This window comes from Carlito syrichta, unplaced genomic scaffold, assembly GCF_000164805.1.
Source record: "Carlito syrichta isolate Samal-C Ts95f unplaced genomic scaffold, Tarsius_syrichta-2.0.1 Scaffold306837, whole genome shotgun sequence".
Taxonomy (NCBI): domain Eukaryota; kingdom Metazoa; phylum Chordata; class Mammalia; order Primates; family Tarsiidae; genus Carlito; species Carlito syrichta.
The window spans coordinates 450,707-472,805 of NW_007250933.1; the positions used below are offsets into that span (position 1 = coordinate 450,707).

The window sequence follows — 22,099 nt, forward strand, 5'->3', positions numbered from 1 at the left end:
ATTACAGGCTGAGCCACTGAGCCCGGCTTCTCCTCATTTTTCTAATAAATATTTATTGAGTCTTTATTATGTTTCATTATCAGGATGACTTGAGAACTCTTACCCAAGATGAAGAAAGAAGGATACAAAATAAACTGATTCCTCTCTCCAAATGAAAAGTTATGATATGCATAAGAGGTGGAATTGCTCATTTTTTGAAAATGCTTCTCTTTATGATACAAACAAATCTTCATTACTAAGCAAATGAATCTCTTCTGAGGATATGGATATGTTTCAGTGGTAATACACTGCACTTTGGTTCTAGTGAAACTCTTTCTACACCAACTTTTTGTTAGCTGTAGAATAACTGGTAAAAGTGGCAGCAATTTATAAAGTTAATTTTTAGCAATAATTAAGCACTTTTTCTTCCCATGATGCACTTACTATTCAGTAAAGTAAACCCCATCTCTACTCAAAAACCTCATTTCATTGCTTCATGACATATTATTATCTAAGGTCAAGCCAAGGAATGCTATAACCCCTCTAGGGGTCAGGCCCCTGGTGGTCACTCACTATCAAACAAAAGTTTCCTTTATAGACTATTTAAATTATGTTGCCAAAGAAATCCTTTATGATGGGGGAGTCCAAATCACTGTAAAACCCTAATACTCCAGACAAGAAGACCTTCAAAAGATAAGTTTCAAAAATATAAAGTGGATCACAAATAGAGTTCATATGTTTAAAGTATCTATTTTTCTCTTAACGTGAACAAAAAAATAAAGTTTAAGGCAAAAAATTACAAATTTCTCTAACTCCTTTTCATATGGTAGAGAGATACAAATAAAATTGGTTAGTGATTAAGTTTGGTTCTATTGTTTTCAAGGGAAAAAGAAAATAAGGAAACTTAAATTTAGCTACAAGACAAAATTTTGTTTTTATTTAATAAGAGGCAGAAAACTCATTTTATTGTGATAAATATAGGAACATTTCTATTAGGCCCATATAAAGTACGTTGGCCAAGTTAAATAGATTATGAAACATCTTTACAAAGGATACTATTTAGTGATTAAAAATAATGAGTTTTTAGGTTCTGATCTGAACAGTCTCTGAGATATATGGCTAAGCAAACAAATAAAATGCAGAACTCTGTATACAGAATAGTACCATTAGAATTAAAAAAGGACACACACAAAAACTTGCACACACTTGGAATAACTATAATGAAGCCTATGAAACTATCAACAGACTCCATCTTTACATCTCTTTCACCAAATACTTATACTACCGATTTAAGAATTATAACTTAATACAATTAAAAATAATAAAGTCAACCTACAGAACTGAGAGTTCTTTGTGAAGATTTAAGAACATAGAGACAAAATTAAAACAGTGGTGACAGAAGCACTTTACATATATATAAAGCAAATAATACATTTGTGATTTTCAAGATAGTGGTATTTTCAGAGGAAATCTTGATAACCGTTTATGTAAAAAAATCAAAAACCAACCACTATAAATCCCAGTAAAGACCTTGGTATAACCAGAGCACTTACCTGTGGATTTCTTTCTTTTGGTTGCATCATGTATTTAAAAAACTATGCTTAGAGGAAGGGAATCAACATTTACAAAGTGCCTGTTATTGTGAAGCATTTTAATCTCTCACTGAATCCTCATAACAATCTGAAAGTTTAAAATCATTATCCCCTAGTGCTTGGGCAAAGTAATTTTCTGAAAGAAACTTTGGTAAATAGAGACAGCTATAAGCCAGGACTATCTGGCTCCAAAGTGTTTATTGTTTCCAATACACAGGCAGGCTTTATTTTTATAAAATAAAGTTGAAATGCAGCAAGGAGAGACATAACGAAGTTTTAGGATATAGGAGTTTTTTTTTTTTTTTTTGAGTTGGAGTCTCACTCTGTCGCCCAGGCTGGAGTGCAGTGGCTGCTCCCGGCCACCGCAGCCTTGCCTGCTGGGCTCTGGCGATCCTTCCGCCTCAGCCTTCCGAGTAGCCGGAATTACAGGCATGCGCTACCACGCCCAGCTGATTTTTTGATGTATTGTAGAGATGAGGTCTCGGTGCCCAGGCGGGTCTCGAACCCGCAGGCTCAGGCAATCTACTCACCTCAGCCTACCAAAGGCGCGAGATTACAGGCTGAGCCACCGAGCCCGGCAAAAATATGCTTCTTATAAGTGGCTTAGAAATGGCTATTTCCCAAAGGACGCGTATTCCTAAATTGTTTGTCGATGATATCTTATCTTGTCATTTCTCAGGAACCATGGAATTACCTCTGATTTGCTCTATCTTTATATCCACTCTGTCATTTGTTTTCTCAGATTTGCCTCTTACTGTACATTTTTACTACTATCACTGTAAGTCTATAAGCCTCTCTGACTTCAGGGTGCTTTTTTTGTTTTTGTTTTTACCTCTGAAGGATCCTTACTTGATTAAACTCCCTAAAATACTGCTTTTGTCACTTCAACTTTCTACATAAGATCCTATACTGGATCTTTGCCTATCTCAGCAAATATAAATTCCTTTTACAAGCTTCCATCATAAGGCTTGTAAATTGGTCCCTGTTTACCAATTCAATTTCATATCTATTTCTCTTCCACACCCACTATCAATTGGTCAAAAAAACAATTTTTTTTTTTTTTTTTTAGTCAGAGTCTCACTCTGTCTCCCAGGCTGGAGTGCAGTGGCACACACATGGCTCACCACAGCCTTGAACTCCTGGGCACAGATGATCCTTCAGCCTCAGCCCCCCAGGTAGCTGGGACTACAGGCGTATGCCACCATGCCTGGCTAAATTTTGAATTTTTTGTAGAAATGAGGTCTTGCTATGTTGCCAGGCTGATCTTTGAACTGCTGGGCTCAAGCAATCCTCCTGCCTCAGCCTCTCAAAGTACTGAGATTACAAGCATGAGCCACTGTGCCCAGCCCAAGAGTTCAAACTTTATTATTTCATGCATAGTTTTGCATCTTTGCTGTTGCTGTCATCCCTGACTAAAATCCTCCCCCAAATTCTATTCATTCCTAATAATCTCAAATCCCATTATAGTCAGTACTTAATTTTGACTTAATTATCTAATTTTTTCTCATACTTTAGCTTTGTCTGTTCAAACTAGACTACAAATTTCTTGAGGCTAGGGTTTATTCTTTTTTAGAAGGTGCCTCTTTTCTAAAATCCTCTGGTAGCTCCCATAATTTTAAAATTAAAGGATAGTCTCTTTTAAATGGCTGTAATCTGACCTCAGTCAGTCTTTCTAGTTTATCTAAGACCACTCTTCATCTTGTGCCCTGCACTCGCTACACTGAACTATTCTCTATCCCATGTATATATTTTATAGAGAGTATATATATATATATATATATATACACACATACATAAGTGTGTGTGTGTGTGTGTGTATTTTTTTTTTTTTTTTAAGTGAGAAAGCAGAATTTATAAAGAGGATAAAAAAGCTCCCACAGTGGGAGGGGACCCAAAGGGGTTGCCCCTATTTTAAAATATGTATTTAATACATATTCTTTTTCACAACTCTATTCTGCATTCTCTCTGCTGAGAATGTTTCTCCTTTTTGACTGCTTGGTGCACTCCTACTTATTTATCTGTCCAGACCCAGTTTAATGCCATTTTCTCTAAGAAGCCTCATCCTTGGAGAAAACAGTTGTCCTTTCTCTATAGCTCCATATTCCTTTGTAATATCACTGTTATAGCACGTATTACATGGTATTATGATTCCTGGTTTAAATATTTTTCTCCCCTACTATAATGTGAGCTTTTTAAGGGATAAGATGTTATCTTGCTCATCTTTGTACTTCTAGATCCTCATAGCAGCAGTATGTACATTCAATGGGAGACCCCTAAAAAACCAGAATTATCTTTTTGGAAGGTGGGTCCCTTGTAATATAGGCTTACCCTGCTAGGTGAGTGTTCTAGGAACCCACTGGTTTTTATCTAGAAGTTTTGAGAAGGTCGCATCACGATTTGCAGAAGAAACATCCCGAGTTGTGGCAAACAGGAGATTGGTTCTTCCAGCATGACATCATACCTGCCTACCCCACTGAGTGTTCAGCAGTTTTTGACCAAAAATGGCATGACCTCCATGCCCCACCCTTCCTATTCACCCAGTCTTGCCTCAAGTGATTTTTTTTCATTTTCCCGGATGAAAAAAGTCCTCCAAGGGAAATGTTTTGCCCATGTGGAAGAGGTGAAACAAAAAACGGCAGAAGCACTAAAAGGCATTACAATTGATGAGTTCAGAAACTGTTTTGAGTAGTGGAAAAACCATCTCGATAGGTGTATTACATCACATAGAAAGTACTTTGAAGGTGACTGCAGTTTAAACATGTAAGAGTAAATACATAATTTTTTAATAAATAAATTCCGGGTATTTTTGGTTCCCCTCATATAGCAGGCATTCACATGTTTGTGGGCTGAAAAGCAATCTTCAATAATAAAAAATCTTCAATAATAAGCAATCTTCAATAATTTAGACAATGCATTTTAATATATATTATATGTTTTAAAGTCTTCCTAACAACCCTATGAGACAAGTATTATTATACCTATGTTATAAATGATGAAACTGGCTCAGAGATTAAGTCAATAGCTCCAGGTGCCAATGCCAGTAAGTGATAAACTAAATGCTAAAAACCCAATCTTCTAATTCTAACTTAGTGCTCTTTCTAGTAGACTAGGCTGCCCTCATAAATACTCAATTAATGGAACCCTTAGAGGCTGCACATTATACTGTGCTCATGGCTCTTACTATGTATCTACCTTAAATAATATTAGTTTATGTTCTTGTCTCAACTCCTTGTTAGAATAAATTCCACACTGATAAGGAAGGATTACTTGCCTTTGTATCTCTTGCTCTGCCTGGCACAGTGCCTTACACATAGTAGGTGCTCATCAAATTGGACTGACCTGGAGAGCACTAGAATGGTCATTTTGACAGGCCAGTTCTTGCTCAACCTCTGAAACCTCCAGCAGATTCCGCTCACTGACCAATCGAGACAGTTCTCCAACCACTGTCACATGCTTTGATACAGTCCCAGACATCTTCTTAAACTGTGGATAATTCTCAACAAAAGCCTGCCATGGGAAAAACATCAATGGGAAATTACTTTTTGACTGAAGATAGGCATGTGTAAAGAAGGAGAAAAAAAAGTAGGGGTTTATTTCAGCTCATACTAAGGCACCTACAACTTTCAGTCACATGTTTATTTTGTTATGCTTAAGAAGAGAAAAACTGGTATAGGTTGGTAAACTGAGTCTTTAAATAGTCCAAATATGGAGCAGTGTGAAGAAGAAGAGGCAATGACGACCCCTGGACCGACCAAAGCCTGCGCGCTGCTCCATCCCAGTGTCCAGTGTCTTAGTTCTATGCTGTTGCCACCATGCCCAAGAGAAAGGCTGAAGGGGATGCTAAAGGAGAAAGAGCCAAAGTGAAGGACGAACCCCAGAGAAGATCCTCAAGGCTGTCTGCTAAACCTGCTCCTCCAAAGCCAGAGCCCAAATCTAAGAAGGCCCCAGCTAGGAAGGGAGAGAGGTACCTAAAGGGAAAGGGAAAAGCTGATACTGGCAAGGAGGGGAACAGCCCTGCAGGAAATGGAGATGGCAAAACAGACCAGGCCCAGAAAGCTGGAGGTGCTGGAGATGGAAAGGGAAGTGTGTGTATTTTTGGTAATGGTGTACATCTGGTGACTATACAGTTTGAAATACTATTTTTAAATGAGTTTTGTAAAAATGCTGAAGTTTGTTTTACTTTTTTTAAAGCTATGTTGTTAGTACACAGAATACTTCATTGTTGCTTTTTGGGAAAGGGGCCTATGTCATTAATAGAATGTCTTCAAAGTTGGATTGATATGGGGGAAATGCCTTTCCCTTCTAGTTTTCAGAGACTTCCTCTTGGCTTCCAGGAAGAGGGATTCCCTGACGTTAACACACATAGCCACCTTGGTACAAATGCCTTGTGGTGTAGAAAAACAAAAACTTTTTTTATGTCTTCTTCTCCCTCTCTGCATTCAGCATAGACTTAACTCCCTTAAACCCAGACATCTGTTTGGACCTGACCCCAGTAATTGGTTACCAGTATGTCACTGGTGCTACTGAGATGACACCCCGCAAAAGAGCAGCAGTTCTGTTTATAGATGGTGGATCTTCAGATAAATTTTGCCATTTTAATTTCATTTCCTGAAAGTCAGGGTTGGCATGTGAAAAGTTGTCAAACAACATGCTAGATGCGAAATGTCAACCCTCACTCTAAAGTCTCCCTCCCTGTTCAGAGTATCAAATGAAGACTTAATTGGGTTTTATAGAGGCTTTTTTCTGATTTTGGAAGCCAATTAAAGAAGGGAGTTTGAAAGCTGTTGCATACTGTTAATGATTGTCTGCCCATGTTCTGCCCAAAATACCATGATTGTTTATGAAAAGTATCTTTAACAAAGCTGGATACAGTTTGAAAAATAAAACAAATAGTCCAAATATAACTGAAGAATGGATAGAAGCACATGGCTTATGAAGTTTTCACTATATGGTTTCCTAAAAAGACATAGAAAATACGTCTCAAACCAAATAAAACAAATCAAGGTAGAAATCAGATCCAGAAGATTCCAGGAATGTTGCTTACATGAACAGTTCCAAAGTCTCACATGTTAGTCATTCATGTACATGTTCAATTTACCTTCATATCTGCTATTGATTCCAGTTTTTGCTGTTCTTTTGGTTTCTTCTTCTGAAAGTCTTCCATGAGATTCTTTATATTGCTACCAATCTCAGCAAAGTTCAGGTACATATTCTGTGAAAAAGGAAGTTGGAAGCAGAGTTCATCAACTAGGCTGACTTTCAGACAATTTTTAAAAAGTGAAAAAGAATCCTGAACACAGAATTGAAGGGCAGGAAAATTCCATTTTAATTACCAAATCTGGACGTTAGCCAGGACACTGGTGATGAATACCATCACTATTCTCACAAAGAGCTACTGGAAGGGAGGGAAGTAAATAACTAAGCGATCACTATGAAAAAAAACATTGTTAGAGTGTCAGAATCCAAGTGTTCTCCCTTCCCCTGAGACACAGCCTCTATCATCCTTTCATATGGAATCCCATACCTGCCCTCTTCATTCTAACAAGACACTATTGATCTTCTTACATGAAACAACTAAAAACAATTTTTAAAAAGTTCAAAACCACCTACGTTAGCATAGAATTCATCATTTTCAGCAGACAGGACCACCTCTCTTAGGTCTTTACTGATTCCCGGCACTCTGGAAAGATCAATTCGATTGTTGTTTATGCCTAGTAGTTCATGGACCATGGCCTGATATGTCCACTAAATAAATAAATTATGAAAAAGAATTGGTAACTGATAAAACATAGAAATAGCAAACATGCAGGAAAATAAAACTTGATAACATTCTTAGCAACTAGTCTTCTTTACGTGAAGATTCTTTATTTAGCTCAGATTGTATTAATACTTTGTGCAATAATAAGCATTAAAATGATCATTTTAATTAGTTAAATACCAAAAAGTCAAAATACTTTTAGATTTCACACTTTTGGATGAAGGGCAGCAAGATTAGTATTCTTGATAGAAAGAAAACAAATTAGATCTATCATTAGCTCCAGCTTTTGCCTGTGAATTAAGGGTATATTTTTGGCTTCACAGTTAGAACTATATTGGTACTGCAGTTACAAGCTGTACCATTTCCTGTACGCTTCTGTGGTTTTCTGCAGCATGAGAAGTGTGTTCTTGCAGATCTGAGTGGTACTATATTTATCCTGAGAACACTAATATCATCAGAAAAAACTTTATGAGTTGATCAAAACACTGGCAATATTTGGAAAATTGCCTTGGATTCCATTTTATTTTATATTTTTATCTTATATGAATTGTGAAGTATGATTGGTTTCCAGTTTTACAAAATGTAAATTTATTTGGTAAAACTGAAAAGGAGAAATCCCCAAATTTTGCCTTCTCACCATTTATGGAGAATGGATTACTTTCAGTCATAGGTTTACTATACAAAACTAAGTATTTTCTGGCAAATTCCCTTCTAAATCTAGATCCTAAATGCTAGAGATATTTGCATACTTATATTTTCTCTTAAGAAAACAAATTTTATTAAGAAAAGGTTATAAAAGAAGGTGCTTATTTCCTAAAAGATTTGCTAAAAGAGGCCATTGCCTTGCTAGACTCTGGTGTGGTCATGTGCTCTTTGAGCTATGGCTGTTGCCATGCTTCCTGGCTTTGGCGCCCTCTCCCACCTTGGGGAGGTAAATCTTCTCTTTCTCTCTCTGGCTCTAATTTACTTTTAAATAAACTATGTTGCGGGCTCGGTGGCTCAGCCTGTAATCCCTTGCTTGGGGAGGCAGAGGTGAGTGGACTGCCTGAGCCCGCGGGTTCAAGACCCGCCCGGGCAACTTGGCGAGACCTTATCTCTACAATAAATCAAAAAATTAAGCCGGGCTCGGTGGCTCAGTCTGTAATCCCGCAACTTTGGGAGGCTGAGGTGAGTGGATTGCCTGAGCCTGCGGGTTTGAGACCCGCCTGGGCAGTGAGACCTCATCTCTACAATAAATCAAAAATCAGCTGGGCTTGGTAGCACATGCCTGTAATTCCGGCTACTCGGAAGGCTGAGGCGGAAGGATCACCTGAGCCCAGCAGGCGAGGCTGTGGTGGCTGGGAGCGGCCACTGCACTCCAGTCTGGGCGACGGAGTGAGACTCAAGACTCAAAAAAAATTAAAAAAATAAAAAATAAACTATGTTTTCTAATCTATAAAAAAAAAAAAGACTTGCCAAAAGAAATCTCTGACAAAGTTCCATTAGGGCATTTAAAATAAGTACAACAAAATCTTTCCTGTTTCTACAGACAGCTTCCTGTGCATGCTGCTGCCATAGCACTTACTATAAAATTAAAATTATGTTTATTTTTCTCATCATTGGACCATAAGTTCTTTAAGGGCAGAGACTGTATTTTTTAATCTTTCATTTCTATACTTATTTCAGCATGTGGTATATAAACAGGTCCCCAGTGAAATTTGTTGGATGTTGCTTTTCTTTGAAAGACCAAATTATAGGCAATTGGTTTTCTTTCTACTTTATGATATTATCAAAAGTTTGTTTAATGAATCATATTACTTTGAATTTTAGGAATATGGGGCTATCTTATACTATAGAGATGTTTCAATCCACTGCCACAGATTTCTTTTTCTTTTTTTATTTTTTTTTTGAGTTGGAGTCTCACTCTGTTGCCCAGGCTGGAGTGCAGTGGCATGATTCTTCCACCTTAGCCTTCCAAGTAGGTGGCACTATAGGCATGTGCCACCACGCCCAGCTAATATTTGATTTTTTGTAGACACAAAATCTTGCCATTGTATCCAGGCTGGTCTCCAACTCCTGGGCTCAGGCAATCCTCTCACCTCCATCTCCCAAACTGTTGAGATTATGGGTGTGAGCCACTGTGCCCAGCTCAAAGATTTCTCTTAGTATTAATGTTAATATAAGCTGAGAAGAAACCAAAACACAGACTGCCTTTTTCTAAAAATACAAAGTCACTATTAATAGAGCATCTACTATGTGCAAGGCACTGTGCTTATAGTTGCAAGAGAAAAAACAATTGTGAGACACAATCTGCCCTGAAGAAACGGATAATCTAGGAGAAAGTGAAAACAACTAAAGGTTCAACACTGCAAGCTATATCATGAGACATAAGAGAGACACAAAGAGCTATAGTGACTTTCAGGGGACAAGAACATGTCTTGATTGAAATAATACAATATCATAATACTATAAGAAAGGGACTGGCAGTAGTAGAAAACTGCTGGGGCTGGGAGGGGAGGGGGGGTGGGATTGGCAGTTGAGGGAAATTGCCAGCGGAGGGAGGGGCACACCTCATCAACAAGGGTACCTGCATAATGAACACTTGTATACCTAACCCTGAATTGTAGGAAAGGAAAAAGAAAGAAAGAAAGACTATGGGTTTCATGGAGATATTAGATGGCTTTCGAGTGGTTTCAAAGGAGAAGTGTTTTGATAGGTGAAGATGGGAAGAGAAGGCATTCCAAACATTTCAGAGTTTAGACAGTAGTCATGGTAAAAGTATGCTGGCAGGAAACCATGTGGCATATCTATGTTGCAGCGAGTTATACATTTTATGTAAGGTTCAGCCCACACTGTGAAGGCTCCTGGATGCCATGTTCAGGGGTCTGTTTTTTAACCTAGTAGGTAAATGGAACTAATGAAGATTTTTAAGTCAGGAGTAATAAGATTGGAGTTGTGCTTTAGGAAAAGTAATTTAATAACGTGTTTGTAAAACATATTAGAGTGAGAAAAAATTAACAGATGACTATTTTAATATTTCTGTAAGAGACTGGGGTCTATACCAAGGCAATGGCAGTAAGAATGGAATAGAGGAGACAGAAGGAAACACTGGAAGAGAGAATCTACAGAATTAAGAAATTGTCTTGATTAGAGGTAGAGGTGGTGGCAGAACAGGACAGGAAGGATAAGGCAGAATAAAGAGTTAATAATGACTGGATGGAAGAACAGTTGTACCAAAACACCAGGAAATACAAGGCAAGAGCAAGAATAGCTGAAAATAAGGAAGCAAACAAATGGACCATACTGTTTATTTCCATATCTGCATTTTGAGGAATATCATTTAAAATCATCCTTCTATTATGCTAACGAAGGGCTCTGTACCTGGTTTAGCAATGGAGTGATGGCATCATCACAGCGATCTAAAATAAGCAGCAATGGAGGAACCTCTGTTCGCCGGAATTCAAAGAGTTCATACTCTTTAGTTATCACTTGCTGTGGGGTGAGAAAGAAAGATGGTTTGGTCAACCAATTAGTTGTATATAGAGAGGATGTAAGTAGAAAATTGAAAAATAGCAGCCACATTTAACAATAGTTTTTTGTATCTGTTTAAAAGTGTCACATAGTAGCGTACTTTTTAAAAGGTCAGGCTATGAAATGCTATTTTACAAGTCATATAGTTGGATCAAAAAAGTTAAATAGCTTGTGAATGTTTCTTGAGTTAAACCTAAGAATCTTTGCTCTATTTTGTTGCTTTTTGTTTTAAATTTCATATTCGATGGCTCAGCCTGTAATCCCAGCACTTTGGGAACCTGAGGCAAGTGGATTGCCTGAGCCCACGCACGGGTCTGAGACCAGCCTGGGTAACTTGGCGAGACCTCACCTCTACAATAAATAAAAAATTAGCTGGGTGTGGTAGCACGCGCTTATAGTTCCAGCTATTTGGAAGGCTGAGACGGAAGGATTGCCTGAGTCCAGAAGGTTGACGCTGGGGTGGCCGTGAGTGTGTCACTGCACTCCAGCTGGGGCAACAGAGTGAGACTCCAACTCAAAAAAATAAAAATAAAATAAAAATTACACTACCTCTTTGCCAGTAAACCTAACATTAATCATCTTTTTGGTTGTAGATAAAATATTCCTTTAGTTTCTAGAATAAGATAAGGAAACGAATGACCTTAATGTTTTAAAACTAGTGACAGGGAATGCCATACCTTAACGCATTCTGCAAGTCTCTTTGCTGCCTCTGATGAAAGCTGATAACGAATCATAGGACACTTCTTCAGAGATAAAAGGAGAGCTGTGAGTCCTTGAGTTGTTCTAGATAGCTGGGCTGGATCCCAATTTCGACCCTTTTTGTTAAGAAATATATGCTCAGAGAAAATATTTGAATTTTTACTTACAAGTCTAATTACTTGCTGAATTAACTTCCAATTGATAAATTAACCTTTTTAAATTCTTTCCTTCCATACCTGGCAGCAACCCAAAATATTGAGGGAAAACAAATGTGGATTCACAGCAATGTAATCACCATAAAATTCCTGCAAATAAAGCATCAAAAACAGTCATTCCATGAGCTCCAATTGCATCAAGCAGTAATATTTTCATATGCCATACAATAATACTATATGATATAGCCAAACTTGGGGAAATACAGATGCAAAGAGATACAAAGATAGCTCAATTAATAACGGAGTAACAGCAGTCAATGTGGGAGAATTAACATAATTATAAAACAGTAACGATAATAATAATAAATCTAAAAAACAAAAATTGTAAGTGTATACATATTATATTTCTGGAGACCTCTATGCATACTTACCAGTTAGTAAAAATAAAGCACTGCTATACGACATATAATGTTACAGGCAAATGTAAAAGAACTTTGCTGCCCAATGTATACTCAGAGGAGAGAATATAATTTAAAGAGGTCATTCTTTTTATTCATTTATCACTTAGCATATTGCTCTGAAAAAATTACAAACTAGTTTATTTGCTACCTCTGAAAACAATTTTCTTCATTTAGGAGATAAACATACTCAAACATTTGTGATATATATTCAAGAATTCTAAGGTGTTTAAGAAGGAAAAGGTAACATAATATGTTCTAATGTGAGGTATTCTGTAGCATGAAGAATAAATGTTCAGGAGTTTCCAAGTTTTAACCTAATAACAAAAGCCTGCTCAGGCCACCGAAAGCATGGAAATCACAAACAGGACTTTGAGAAACCTCATTCACAACCTTTGCTTCCTTTTCTTCCCAATAAGACCTAGTCCTATTGATGAGCAATCTAATAGTGTGGCTTATAAACTCTGTTTCAATCCTGTGAAAACCTTCTTTCCAACTAAAAAGCCCAATCTCCTCATTCCCTCTGATTCCTTGGTTCTGTTTCTAACCCAAAAGACAACTCTTCAAATTTTCTAAATATAAGAATAGTCTGGGCCGGGTGTGGTGGCTCAAGGCTGTAATTCCAGCACTTTGGGAGGCCGAGGCAAGAGGATTGCCTGAGTTCAGGGGTTTGAGACCAGCCTGGGCAACTTGGTGAGACCTCATCTCTATAATAAATAAAACAATAAGCTGGGCGTGGTAGCGCATGCTACTTGGAAGGCTACTTGGAAGGCTGAGGCTGAAGGATCACCTGAGCCACCAGGTCGAGGCTCAGTGGTGGTGAGGGTGCCACTGAACTCCAGCCTGGGTGACAGAATGAGATACGACTCAAAAAAAAAAAAAAAAAGAATAGTCTGGCACAATGCACATGTGTTCTGCCTGATTAATAGCATCCCTTCTTTTGAGGCAGATCTGATTATTTTTTATCTTTAGACTCAAGTCTTTTAAAAGGGCCAACATAAGAGATGTGTCACAGGACCAATGTTTACCTGAACCTCAGCCACAACTTCCTGTTCATCAGCTTCAGCCAATGACTTCACATCACTCTTGCTGATCACATTACTGAAATCTGAAACAGACACATGAGTTGCCATTGACTCAAAGGAGATTATCTTTGCTGCACTTAGATGTAAATGGGCCTGACAGCCTAATGAGTAAATGAAGTTTGGCACACATCAAGCACACGTCAAGGTGCTTGAAGTACACGTCAAGCACCTTCAAATTGGAGTGAGTAGCACAAATATGTTTAAATACACAAATTCATAATAATACCCCCCCCCCAAAAAAGAACCACCATTGGAGGCTTTGGAGAATGAAGATACCAGGGAACAAAGTCATTATACTGAAAATAGCAAATAAAGAGAAAGAAGCAAGCTTTTATTCAGTACTTATATATAAATTGTACCACCAGGTGCAAATAGTAGACGAGGGGAAATTTTTCTCTATAGATATATCCCAGTTCAAAAACAAAGAAGGAATATTAATAACAGAATTGGAAAATCATCATTTTCCCAAAACCTAATGAATTAAAGGATAGATCTAGGCATTGAAAATTGGCAGCTGCTAATATAAAAAGGAAGATAACTAATGAGAGCACATACCACCACCCATAAAGTTGCCAAAATGAAATCAAATCTTAATCTAACTTAGGCTGTATACCAACCTATGAATTTAAAGGAACTAGAGGATAGAGGAATATTTTAATTTTTTTTTTTTTTTGAATTGGAGTCTCACTCCGTCACCCAAACTGGAGTGCAGTGGCCGCTCCCGGCTACTGCAGCCTTGACCTCCGGGCTCTGGCGATCCTTCCGCCTCAGCCTTCCAAGTAGCTGGAACTACAGGCATGCGCTACCATGCCCGGCTAACTTTTTGATTTATTGTAGAGATGAGGTCTCACCAAGTTGCCCAAGCGGGTCTCGAACCCGCGGGCTCAGGCAATTCACTCACCTCAGCCTCCCAAGGCGCGGGATTACAGGCTGAGCCACCGAGCCCGGCTAGAGAAATATTTTAAACTTCAAGGAACAGTTAAACTACTCCATGGGGATGTATCCATGGGGATGCAATCAGCAAGGTCCAGGCTGTGGAAAACAGTCTCATCAATATTGGGGGGCAGAATTGGAAGGAGTTATGGGAGATAGCTATAGAAAATGAAAGAACCCTAACATTTCAATAGTAACTAATAGTAATGTGTGGACTTGACTTTATCCCGATTCAAACAAACAAACAAAAAAGACATGAGACATTAGAAATTTGAACACTGAATGAATATTTGAGACTAATAATTATTTTTCATTTTTATCTGAATATAATAATGTAATTGTTTTTAAAAATGAATCCTTATATTTTAGAGATGTATACTGAAATATGTATGGATGAAATTATATGATGTCTTAGATTTGCTTTAAAATAATACTGATGGGGAACAGGTGACAGTATAACTAAAGGAAGATTGGGAATGGCTCAATAATTGTGGAAGTTGGGTGACAGGTACACTGGTACATTTTTCTACTACTCTACTTTTTCACGTATTTGAAAATTTCCATAATAAAAAAGTGTGTTTAATAAAGGGAAGGGTTGGGCAACCCTTTCGGGTTCCCTCCCACTGTGGGAGCTTTTCTGTCGTCTCAATAAATCCTGCTTTAAAATAATAATGATAATAATAATAAAGGGAAGGACCTTTTATACAGGAAATTTAGTAACATAAAATATTTGAAAATATAATGATAAAAAATGAGATGAACAGATAAGGTCAGTTTAGTCCTGATATAAATTGTGCTGCAGGTTTGTAATGAATAAAATTACTATATACAAATGAATTTTAGTTTACTTCAATTAAATAAAATTCTGAAATTGACTGCTCCACTTAAGAAATTTCAAGTCTCTTTTTCATAGGCCTTAGTACTACTTTAACATAATATTTTTCTTCTGCTTCATAGATTTAGTCCAAACGGTCTTTAGAATTAGAAGAGTAAATACCAGATTTTTTTTAACCTTTATTAATCTCAACCACTGCAAATAACTCTCTTTAGAGGAAAAAGAAGCCTTTCACCTCATGACCCAGTCAATTGTTAGCCAAGAAACTCAGCAAAAGAGTGATTCTATTATATGTCCACTTAAATTTGGCAGTACAGTGGAGATATACAAAAGTTTGTACACTTTCCTGAGGATCTAGCTTGTGATCAGACTAAAAAAATACTGGAATGACTACACGCCTATCTGAATGCCTAAAATAAAAAATAGAGACAACACCAAATGCTTAGAGGATGCAAAGAAACTGGATCACCCATGCATTGCTCGTGAAAAGGTAAAATGGTATATTAACATTTGGCAGTTTCTTAACACACAAAACATGCAATTGCCATATGACTCCTAGCATTTGCATTCCTGGGTATTATATAGAGAAATGAAGTCTTATGTTCCCACAAAAACCTGCACACAGATGTTTAGAGCAGTTTTATTTGTAGTAGTCAAAACTGGAAATAACTCAAATGTCTGCCAGTAGTAAATATTAAAGAAACTGTGGTACATCCATATCATGGAACACTACTCAGCAATAATAATGAGCTAACTATGATAGATGCAACAACCTGGACAAATCTCCAGAGAATTATGCTGAGTGGAAAAAGCCAATTCCAAAAGATTACATATGTATGATTCTATTTATAGCACTTGGTTGAAATGACAAAGTCACAGAGTGATACCAGGGTTAATGAGGGGTTTAGGGTAGGAGAGAAGTATATGCGGTTAATAAAAGGGCACTATAAGAAGTCCTTGTAAAGATGACAATGTTCTGTATCCTGATATCAGTGTTAATATACCGGTTGTGATACTGTGCTGTCACATAAGATACTACATAGGAGGAAACTGGGTAAAGGATATACTGGATCTCTGTATTATTTTTTTTAAAACTGTGCATGACTCTACAATTATTTCAAAATAAAAAGTTTTGTAAAAAAGAAAACCTGTGGCTATTAGCCAAAAATAAACAAACAAAAACGAGGATACCAGAAACTAATAAAATTGCCTACTTTTACATCTTGGGGTATTATGTGCAGAAAATACACTGGGCAAGCTTTATACAACTTTTCAGTTCTACACAGAACTGAATGAAATATGAGATGACGCTTCATAAAGCCTTATTACAAATGTTAATTTTTGGTATCATTATTAAGTAGTAGTACTGTATATGCTAAAGAAAGTATGTATGTCCCAGACCATAGTCTAGACCCTAAAACTCTAAAGCATTTATGTAAGCGTTAAAACTTCTCAGAAGCCCTACTTACTGAGTGTTAAGGTCAGTCCTTAACTTTGGAAATGCTACCAAATAGGCTATACTAATCCTGTGAAGATCAATAATGACATCTAGAGGAAAACAGAAGTAACTTCCACAGCAGAATGTATCGAATTAAAAAAAAAAAATCCACGTAAATTGTATAATCACAAACCTAGTTTATTTCCAGGCCTTCCCTACTCACCCTCTTCCCCAAAAAGTTGTGCTTATAGGAGATACCTACCAGATTATTTGTATTTTCATGCATTACACATAGCAGCAAAGAGAAGTGAAATGTTTTCATTTGGTATGTAAAGTAAACCTCTGCTTTTCCAACAAACTTAAGAATACCCTCCTTTAAAAGAAATAAATAGCTTCTATGCTTTGAAAAGATGTGAAATTTGGCTATTTAGAAACTGTGATTTACAAAGCATCCTGAAAAGCAAATTAAAATGTAAACATTTTTAATCTAAGCAATCAAAGATAAATAGAAATTATATTTAGCTGTCTGAAATAGAATGCTGATCATGAGACTTTTAGTAATTTGAAAGAACTTTAAATAAGCCAGACTTGTAGAGTGATGAATTCAGTGAACTTACTGATGAAATGAAGTGCTTAATGAAACACATTAGCTGTGATATAGTTGCATGTTTGAAAAAGCGAAATGGCCAAGTGCGCTGGTTCATACCTTTAATGCCAGCACTTTGGGAGACAGAGGTGAGAGGACTGCCTGAGCCCACGGGTTTGAGACCAGCCAGGGCAACATAGCAAGACCTTGTCTCTACAATAAATAAAAAAATTAGCCAGGTGTGGTGAAACACACCTGTATTTCCAGCTACTTGGAAGGCTGAAAGCAGAAGGATTGCTTGAGCCCAGCAGGTCAAGGCTGCAGTGGCCGTGAGTGTGCCACTGCATTCCAGTCTGGGTAAGAGTGAGACTCTGACTCAAAAAGAAAAAGAAAAAGAAAAAGAAAACGAACATACTTACAAATAAAATATATACTGTATTTGGGTCTTCGGAGTTCCTGAATCAAATAATCCACATTCTCCTAGAAAATAAAAAACAACCAAACACTATATGAGGAGAATTGCTTAAGAAAAAATAAGTATTATCCATTAACTTATTTATTTACTGAGAGTCTACTGTATATTGTAAGGGCTGGGGACAAAAAAGAGATACATTAAATACAAAGATCAGCGATCATATTATGTATTATTAATATCATATGATTAATAGTAAGTATTAACCAGCTGTCTTATTTTAGTTAAATTATGGTAAAAATATAAAGGATAGAGATGTTGAAATATAAAATAATAATTCTGCAAATTTGTCTCAAGCTGCTTGTCTATAAATTATATTCATCTGATCAAAATTCTTATACAGAACATCAAAATTATGTCTAGTTCTGTAAAAATTCATATTCAAGAGAAAATATAGCTAATTATATTCACTTTTGCTTTTAACTTATTGGGACCAGATTCTGTACAATTGCAACGTTTGTAGAGTATTTGCAAATAGCAGGTTATGACCTTTTCAATAATTTCATGATTTTAAAATAAAATATTAAGTTAAAAAAAAGAACCAAGCAATTTAATATAGTCAAAACATAAGAATCCCAATCATATAAGATCATAATACAGGTTTTATTGATTTTTGATACTATAATACATGGTTTAATTTCTATATAAATGATGTCCTCTAAACATATTTCACTTTTGAATGTTTTAAAAATCATGTTTCTTTACAGAATTTTACAGGTAAAATGCACATTACCTGTTAAATGGGAAAAAGGCTTTAAAAATTGCTATTTAGATTTTTAAATGCATTAAGTTTCCTATATAATATATATATATATTTTTTTGAGTTGGAGTCTCATTCCGTCTGCCCAGGTTGGAGTGCCATGCACACTCACAGCCACCTCAGCATCAACATGCTGGGCTCTGGCGATCCTTCCACCTCAGCCTTCCAAGTAGCCGGAACTACAGACGTGCGCTACCCTGCCTGGCTGATTTTTTATTTTATTGTAGAGACGAGGTCTCGCCAAGTTGCCCGGGATGGTCTCGAACCCACAGGCTCAGGCAATCCACTTGCCTCGGCCTCCCAAAGTGCTAGGATTACAGGCTGAGTTTCCTATATAATCTTAAGGAAAAATATTTTAATTGATATAGTTAATTTATTTACATTTCACTATTTCTATCTTTTGATGGAGGGCTACTGTTTTTTTATTTTAATCTTGTTTATAGAGACAGTCTCACTATGTTGCCTAGGTCTTGAAATCCTGGTCTCAAGCAATCCTCCTGCCTTGACCTTCCAAAGTTATGCGCTTATAGGCATAAGCCACTATGCCTGGCAGGAAAAAAAAATTTAATAACAAATATTTTAAACCTAAAACTATTTCCTCATAATATGCTAGGCAAAACAACAATGTGAATTATAAGCTTCCTAAGAGCACTTGAGAGAGTATATGTAACTGTGAAAGAGGTTCTCTCATAAAAATGTTAGGAAATAATGTACTAGATGATCTCTAAGATCCCTCTTGAACCATAATTTCATGACTCAGAGATACAAATGTGAAACAACTGGAAACTACTATAACACAGCACATATTCATTTATTCAGCAACTATGTATTTAGTGTCCACCGTGTGGCAGGAAATGGGAATATATAAGTGAAAAAAGATACCATGGCTGTTATCATGGGCTTACTGTTGGCAGGTGGGATTGATTTAATTTAATTTACATATTTATTTATTTTTTGAGTTGGAGTCTCACTCTGTCACCCAGGCTGGAGTGCCGTGGCATGCTCACAGCCACCGCAGCCTTGACCTGCTGGGCTCCCGCGATCCTCCGCCTCAGCCTTCCAAGTAGCCGGAACTACAGGTGCGCGCTACCATGCCCGGCTAATTTTCATTTATTGTAGAGACAGGGCTTGCCAAGTTGCCTGGGCTGGTCTCAAACCTGCGGGCTCAGGCAATCCACTTGTCTTGGCCTCCTAAAGTGCTGGGATTACAGGCTGAGCCACCAAGCCAGGCCAATAGATTTTAATTAATCACACAAACCATACAAAACTTCAACCATGACAATCAATAGGAAGAGAAAGATGGTACTGTAAGTGCTTATAAGAGGCAGATTTGACCTGGTCAGCAAGACCAGGAAAGGTTTGCCTGAGGAAGGGAAGGAGTTCCAGGCAGAGAGAAACCTATGTAAAGGTCCTGTGGCATGATGGAACAAGGGGAATATAGTGGGCCAAAAGATTAGGGTGGATAAGGTGCAGAGTGTAAAAGGGGAAATGGTTTGAAATGGGGCTGGAGAAACGTCAGAAACAAGACTACACAAAACCTTGCAGACCACAACCAAGGAGTTCTGTCTTTATCATAAAAGCAGTGAGAAGTCATTCAAGAATTTCAAACATCGACGTTGTGATCAGATTTGCATTTGGAAAGTATATAATGTACAAGTATAGTGAAAGTGCACTGGAGTTGAAAACATGAACATCAAGCAAGAAAGTAGAAAATCTAAGATTAAAATAGAAAAGGATTTTACAGGAGAGTCTTTTAAAGGAGAGACAAAAGATTAAGTAAGCTAGATTTAGGAAGTGATGAACAAAACTAACAAATGACTAAAGAATCTTTAATTAGGGAAGAGAACAAACAAGGGACAGGAATGAGCATACAGAGGGATAAAAAGGCCCAGTTGGCTATAGTGGAGGAGCAGAGTTGGGACACAGGAAGGCTGGACACATAAGGGTAGACCAAACCAGCTACAGGAAAGCTTTCACTGTTGGGCTAAATATGATTTAATCATAGAAGTAAAATCAATTCATTATAGATTCCTGAGCATAGATGTGAATTTAGTGGTAAAGAAGCATGACAGTGCTGGGTACAGTGGCTCATGCCTGTTAATCCCAGCACTTTGGGCAGCTGAGGCAAGAGGATTGCTTGAGCCCAGGCGTTCAAGACCAGCCTAGGCAACTTAGTGAGACCTCGTCTCTATAATAAAAAAATTAGCTGGGCATCATGGCACAGCCTGTAGTTCCAGCTACTTGGGAGGATGAAGTGGAAGGATCGCTTGAGCCCAGCACACTGTGGTTGCGGTGGCTGTGAGCTTGCCACTGCACTCCAGTCTGGACGACAGAGTAAGATTCCAACTCAAAAAAAAAAAAAAGAAAAAAAAGCAAGACACTGATAGCTATATATAAGAATGAGTGGCAGTAGTTTTCAGCATGATAGGGATGGAGATTAATCCAGGAATAAAGTGATGTGCGTCTCTGTTAAAAGTAGTCTGTGGTGCTGGGAATAGCTGTGAATCTAAAAGGATCTTGAAGGAAGAACTGGCTGTAAGGGGTGAACTGAGTTATGGAAAGGAGAAGGATGAAGGTTATAACACTGACTAAACCAGGATAATTATGGTGTCACAAGTGATGATGATATAAATTTACTTTGCATTCTTAATGCTTTCAGACCAGTGTTCTGCTTTGTCTGGGCAGATGGCAGCTCAGTTTATGCAGTACCTTTGTAGGTCGAAGGAAACAAATTGCCTTTAGATGTTTCATGATCTCTCGATTTTGAGAATCAATGCGTTCAAACAGGTACACCTCCTTCTGAAGAATCTCGGATTGTGTGTATACCATACTCACTATACCAGTCTGTAAAAACAAAAGATTAACTAAGATTATGCTAGTCCACAATAATAAAAACAAGTAGCTTATCTAAAGCCTTTTTGTTATTGTTCATTAACGCTTAGCTGGATAACTTAAATACTAACATAACATTTCCTGAACATCCCCAAACAGGTAGGGAACGTACCAAAATTAAAGACATGCTCTGTCCTTTGAGCTGAATCTGCAAGGTAATTTTTTTAAATGTTCGTTCTGTACAGGAACAATTCATTATTGTCCAAAAATATTTGTTTCAATCACCTTAAAGAGTTTTTTCTTTTTTTTGTCTGTGGCCAGCAAATAACCTATCATCTCAGCTTGAGCCCCAACAGCTTGACTTTAAAAGCACAACGTTGAGTGGAAATACTAGGCCCATCCCAAAGTCTTCCAAGTGCTCTGTCTGGCATACTAATGATTTCTTGGCAGAGACACTTAGAAAGGGATTCCTGATTCCAATAAACTGCTCCAGGTACAAGAAGTCTCTGGGCAGTGCTTACAGTCATTTAGACCGAAGACCTACTAGGCAAGCTTTATACAACTTTCCAGTGTCACGCAGAAATGACCCTCACCTAAACATCTTTAATCCAAGACTAAATCCTACAGTGGAATGGACCAGCTATTGTAAGGGAGGGAGGGCTCCTTCACAAGCAAATACAGAGCAAAAGCAAACTCACCGTCTCTTTATCCATGAGAAGGACTTTCATGCCGGGCCCGCTGTCCTCTATCATTTTGGAAATGTACTGCTTCACAGCAAAAACCACGTTCATGGTGGTGAATTGACAGGAATCCCACCAGCCCTTCCCGCCCCCTTTTCCTGGCGAAATCACCCCCCAGTCTGTTAGCGGGGTCTCAGCTGCTTCCTCCCAGCAGGGCTTGGACTTCCGGGAGTCCGGGTAGTCCCCGTTGCCGGGAGTTGTGGTTCCGCTGCAGGGCGGGGAAGGAGGGAACTCAGCCTCCCCGCTGAATGGAAACATCTGGCTGAG

The 22,099-nt window shown here is 37.7% G+C and overlaps 1 protein-coding gene and 1 pseudogene across 2 annotated transcripts in view; one reads left to right on the forward strand and one right to left on the reverse strand.

Annotated features, from left to right (window-relative positions):
• VPS45 (vacuolar protein sorting 45 homolog) overlaps positions 1–22,095 on the reverse strand; it is a 70,876-nt gene extending 48,781 nt beyond the window's left edge. The window contains exons 1-10 of one of the 2 annotated variants that reach the window (XM_008063439.2): positions 21,791–22,095; positions 20,970–21,104; positions 17,448–17,508; positions 13,180–13,259; positions 11,775–11,843; positions 11,517–11,654; positions 10,690–10,800; positions 7,182–7,316; positions 6,670–6,783; positions 4,911–5,078 (exon numbers count right to left, since the gene is read on the reverse strand). In XM_008063439.2, coding sequence (XP_008061630.2) covers positions 4,911–5,078; positions 6,670–6,783; positions 7,182–7,316; positions 10,690–10,800; positions 11,517–11,654; positions 11,775–11,843; positions 13,180–13,259; positions 17,448–17,508; positions 20,970–21,104; positions 21,791–22,090 — 1,311 coding nt within the window. In that variant the 5' untranslated portion in view covers positions 22,091–22,095. The remainder of the gene's footprint in view (positions 1–4,910; positions 5,079–6,669; positions 6,784–7,181; positions 7,317–10,689; positions 10,801–11,516; positions 11,655–11,774; positions 11,844–13,179; positions 13,260–17,447; positions 17,509–20,969; positions 21,105–21,790) is intronic. The other variant, XR_002482273.1, reaches the window with a different exon arrangement.
• LOC110596101 lies at positions 5,384–6,183 on the forward strand (annotated as a pseudogene).
• Positions 22,096–22,099: the final 4 nt, after the last annotated feature.